At 34.6% G+C, this 5,738-nt stretch overlaps 1 protein-coding gene across 1 annotated transcript; it reads left to right on the forward strand.

Annotated features, from left to right (window-relative positions):
- Positions 1–788: 788 nt before the first annotated feature.
- Positions 789–5,488, forward strand: LOC139883739 (cytochrome b-c1 complex subunit 7-2, mitochondrial-like). The gene is made up of 4 exons (XM_071867877.1): positions 789–947; positions 1,043–1,200; positions 1,324–1,371; positions 5,209–5,488. Exons 1-4 carry the CDS (start codon positions 848–850, stop codon positions 5,275–5,277), a joined length of 375 nt encoding a protein of 124 aa, XP_071723978.1. The 5' UTR covers positions 789–847; the 3' UTR covers positions 5,278–5,488.
- Positions 5,489–5,738: the final 250 nt, after the last annotated feature.

The raw sequence follows: 5,738 nt of genomic DNA on the forward strand, positions 1-5,738 counted from the left end.
GTATGAAAAAAATAATAAATAACAAAAATATATACACTCTCTCTCACCTGATTGGTCCATCTCTCCCTCACGCTCCATCTCTCCACCGTCAACATTTCGACTGACGCCGGATTCCGTCAAAAACTGACGCCGCGATATCAGGCGTCAGTTCCGTCACCATTTGCCAACTCATTTGACGGAAGTGATTTGACGCTGGGTTATAACCAGCCTAATAAGCTCCCTCCTGATTATAAAGGTATATATAATATAATCAAATTCACCCTCATTTTATTTATTTATTTAATTTTTTTTTTTTGAAAACACTTGCCCATCAGCAAATGGCAATTTGCGGATGACGATTTACAATCTGCATCCACGAGACTGTGACCTTAAAAATGGGACTACGACCGAGAGATTTGATTTATCAAAATACCCAACCCGTAATCAAATTGCTTTGTAGATGGTGAATTTCCTCAACGAAATTGTGACTACAAAATTGAATCGTGACTAAGAATAATCTATGTCATGACCCATTTTTGTAGGTCAAACCCATTTTATTTATCGTTTATACATAACAAATTAACATTTTAACGTTTAAATCAACAACGGCAGCTCATAACCATATAATCAAACAGTAACACGAAACGAACTACTTCATGCCAAAACACACAAAGGTAATGCTCATAAGTCATACCAATATACCATTACTAAAAAGGGAATGCTCATTTATCTATCTTAAGGCCCACTTAGACATCACATTGGGCCTTTAATTGGGTCTTACACTTCTTAGAAGCGTATTGATAAAAAGAACCGGAAGGTGGAAACAGGATTAGAGACGTAGGGCGAAAAGCTTGAAATCAATTCACAAATGGCGTCCTCGAAATTAGTGAAAGCGATTTTAGATCCAAAGAAAAACTGGTTCGCTGCTTTGCACAAGAAAACTATCGCCAATCGCCTTATCCCATACGGTCCGTATTAATCTCATTCACTCACTATTTGTTAATTAGGTATCCGTGTTTGTTCCTATCGTTTAATTAATTTTAATTAAATGATGTAAAATTAGGGTTACGATTTGATGATTTATACGATCCGATGGAATCTCTTGATATCAAGGAAGCCCTAGCACGCCTTCCTCGTGAGATCGTTGATGCTAGAAATCAACGCTTGTTAAGAGCCATGGATCTCTCAATGAAACATGAATATCTTCCTGCAGATCTTCAGGTTCACTTTTAATTTCTTAATTTTATACTTTTGTACGTGTTTATGCGCATATTGTGAAATTGAGACTATATTTATGTAATACTTTTACTGATAAGGTGTATGTATTTTGTTATTGTTTTACAGGCGCAACAGACTCCTTTTAGGAGTTATCTAACTGATATGCTGGCGCTGGTAAGTTTTTAACTAATCGGTTCTTTAATATTAGAAATATAAATATAAATATAAATATAATATATAATATATAATTTAAAGTTTTCTGTGAACGCTGTGAGCTGAGTAGGATAATGGTTGAATGAATTACTGAAATGGCTATTTAACTCTGGTGTGGTAACTATTGTGTATTGTTTATGACCTTTTATTATGTTTAGTTCATGCTAGCTAGGTTACGTTATACCTAAAGAAATTGAAATATGACACTTAAAATCAGTGAGTAGCTTTTAAGTTTGGATGAAGTGAATTTGCGATCTTATAGTTATAACTAAACTTTATGTGTTTTTTTTGTTGTTGCTAAATACGTTATGTTTAGGTTAATATTCTTTGGTTTATATTCTGGGAGCGAGAGTCATAACTTTTTTTGCTATGTAACTTTAGTCAGCCGTCTAACGTTGGTTTTTAACTTCGATCATGCATTTTTTTTATGGTAGCGAAGAGATATGGTTATATCGGGAATGGTTTCTTATAACATTATCATTTATCAGAACACTTCTACTTTCTGTTCGAATGGACCCCCCCCCCCCCCCCCCTTTTTCGTTATCATCCACTTGTGTCAACCAACTTCCTTGTTCATTAAAATCATTCCAGAAAGTATTTTATCTGTTTAGCGCATAAGCACTTAAGCACCTGCTGTTAGGTTTAGAATTTTAACAATGATGATGTTCGTTATGTTGTGGATTGTTATTTTCTATCAGTAAAATATCTTGTCTATGTTCTGTTTTACAAATTTTCCACACTTGATAAATCATTAAATCCGCCGTTACTGAGAACTTACTACCATTCATTCATCGATCTTAGAAGTTACAATCTTTCATCTATCTGACATTCTACCGCACATTGGCTTCTTAGTTTATGTTCATTATTCATATCTTTTTCTTGACAAACCATCAAACTATAGTACCTTTGTCACATTACGAATTGTCATTTGACATCATAGTTATAATAGATCTTACACCTCCATGATAGCGGCTTATATTCGTTGAACATTCTATATCCATATGATTGCATGTAAGATGTATGTATGTATATCTTGATTGAAAATGTATCGTTCAAGAAAAAGAGAGAGAAAGAAAGAGAGAAGCTGAGTTACTTGTAGTTAGGTATATGCATGAAGGAATATGATATAAATGAGTGGCAGCATCAGTAAGTTGCAGACAGAGAAAGGAAATGATGAATTTATATAAATTTCAGATTTAATTCGTGAAGTTTTTTATTAGATCTCCAACCATAGGTTAGATATAGGAACTTATTTCCCGGCCTTTGTGTATTAATTGCATATCTAGACGTAGAGAAACATCGTCTTCTGTTGCAATTAACTGAGGCTAATAGGCAAGTTGTGGAACTTCATACACTATACACCATATGTGAGATTCAATTGATGATAGTTGGTAGAAGACTGGATATAATAAAAAGCCCCAAATGGTTATATGCTTCTATAATGTAGGAATGGATGTACCGTTACGACGTAACTCTGTGTATAATACCTAATAGTGAAGTGAAAGGATGTGAAGCATTAAGAATTTTATTCAAGCCCTGATGTTGCTCGCTAACAATTAGGAATCATTTTCTCAATTGTTAAAAGCATATGAATTAATCTTTTTTAAAAGTAGGTGTAGTTACATTTGAGTATAGTAGGCTGATGATCCTCTAAAGAATTGATATCGTAAAAGTACTTGTGAAAGAATCCAAACTTTTTAATATAGGTGCAGAAAGAAAACTAAAGTGTACTATCAATATAACAGGTGATTATTCATAGCTGCCTAAGTCTATAAAAAGCATGTTTAGATAAATTGTAAACATATACCACAAGGTACAAATGCACACCTTGTCTTTGTCTCTTTCTGAACAGAATTTTCTAAGCAAAGAACAAACTATATACTCATGGTTTTAAAAAACGGTCGAGGCGTTCGCCTCGAGGCGCGCCTCAGTACGATTTTCAAATTCTCCGTTTAGGAACGTATGCCTCAAAAGCCAATTAAAACGTACGCCTCAAATGGGAGATGCGGTTCGATTTTGATATGAGGCGGTTCGATTGAAGAGGCGTGCGCCTCATGGTCAAACCAAAAATCGGTGTCTAACTCGCTAATTACTCGGTCAACCGCCGGTGAACGGCAGTCAAACGGCGGTCAACGGCGTCGGAAAACTTAAAACTTGCCGGAAACGAGAAAAGATGAGGAAGGAAAACAGAAAAAGAGAAAGAAGATGAGGGAGGAAGGAAAATTAGACCTGGTAACGTTGATGTTTCATCGGAACAGAAGCTGATGTTTCATCGGAAGAAAAAGTGAGGGAGGAAGGACAGATCTGACCTTGGTTTTCATCGGAAGAAAAAGCTGGTTTTCTTTTCTACTTCAAGTTGATAGAAGTGTCAGATCTAAATGTATCTACAGACTATATCTTTATATATTTTAATTTCTTTTTTCTTTTATCAAATTTCAATTACAGCCCCTAAACTTCTACTAAATTTTAATAATAATATACACTCTTTAATCTTTAATAAAATGACAATAACAGCCCCTATTATTTATATATTATCAGAATATATATATTTATTATTAAAAGTCAACAAAAGTCAACTCCGCCTCGAACGTACGCCTCGGTTCGCCTCGAGGCATACGCCTCGCCTCACAGAGGGAAAACGCCTCGAGGCACGTTTCCGTTTTTTTAAACCTTGTATATACTCCGTACTTAACTTGATTCATATATTACAGGATATCATAAGCATTTAGAGGAAAACTATAATATTAGGTAGTTAAGTAATCATATTAGGTAGTTAAGTAATCATACCAAAATTGGAGTTTTTAACTTCTTAAAAATGTGGTAAAGGCATTCTAATTGTGGAGGTAACACCTTCGTTCTGTAAAATATGCATGAGATAATAAGGCATAACTTCAGCTAGAGGTGTGACCATTAACCATCATTACCAGTTAAACAAAGTTTTGAGAGTCATCAGTCCTGCTGTTTTTCGACAGGAAATTTATGGGGGGGTCATACACTTTTTTGGCTGTTAAATCAAACTATAGCCCATATCAGTTTCATGAATGTCGATATGTTTGGTATTCTAGAAAGTGATGTACTCATCAGAGCATCAATGTGACAAGTAGCTCTTCAATGGATGGCTGGATGCAAAGTGTTGCATCTGTTGTTTGTAAGGGATTTAATTTGTGAACTCAATAGGAAACTCTTTATGCATTGACTTACCTCATTATACGTGCGATTAAGTTAAATTGCAAAGTAGATAGTTTTAAGGGAAAGGTGAAACATTAAGATTGTTTAAGATGAATTCTCCATTTATTCAATGTTTTGTAGTGGTTGAAGCATTGTAAAGTGTGATTACTAATGTGTAAGATTTATTTGGCATGTTATAAAGGATCTTAAAGGTATGGGATACAATCTTTCAATATTATGAATTGATGGGACTCAGTACTTTGTTCTTAGCCATTTAAGATGATCTATGTTAATATGTTGGATATTTGTCCTCCCAAAATGATGTCAGATGTGTATGTAGCGTATTTTGTATTTTTTTTGGTTCTGTTCTATGGTGGGTGTGATCTTACTTTGACTATAAAATGACTAATCTCCTAGGGAAAGAAAAAGCCAACTGATACACTATTAGTTTGTTAAGGGTCACTAGTTACGTTATACACCATAAAGAAAATATACAAATTATGTTATCAGTATATATCGTGATCGCTTACTTTGTACGCTATCAGTTGTGTTTGCTTGGAAATTAAATATATTAGTCCATACTATTTATGAGTATGTTGTTTCACCCAAAGCAATTATTTTGCATTGCAGGTAGAGAGGGAGAAAGCAGAGCGTGAAGCACTTGGAGCATTGCCTCTTCAGCAGCGTACACTTCCGTAGTTTGTTTTACTGTTTGTCAACAAATGTTTTGGGTAATAAATGTGTATGGGTAAGAAAATGCCCGTTTCTTCTGATTTCAACATTGTTAGCAACAATATTGTTTATTGACGGTATGTTCGTTTATGCTATCAAGTGAGTGCATGTTATGTTTTGAATTTCTGATATAAACAAATACATGTGATGCCATATGTAATGGTTTATTTATTTCTTAGTACCGCTCTATCTTCATACAAAGCAAAGCCGCATGTTAACTTAGCATGTGTTAAAGTCGTTTGTTTATGTCATTTCGCTGATTACATGTTTTTGGTTAACCCCGACTAAATTTCATATCTGGCTGTCAACAACTAATTTCATATCTGGCTGTCAACAACTTGTCCTGCTCATTTTGAAGATATGTTTTTGAACTACCAACATAGAATAGTAGTCAATAGGGTTGTCCTGTGACCTGTCAAGTATGTGCA

This window comes from Rutidosis leptorrhynchoides, chromosome 1, assembly GCF_046630445.1.
Source record: "Rutidosis leptorrhynchoides isolate AG116_Rl617_1_P2 chromosome 1, CSIRO_AGI_Rlap_v1, whole genome shotgun sequence".
In the NCBI taxonomy this organism is placed as follows: domain Eukaryota; kingdom Viridiplantae; phylum Streptophyta; class Magnoliopsida; order Asterales; family Asteraceae; genus Rutidosis; species Rutidosis leptorrhynchoides.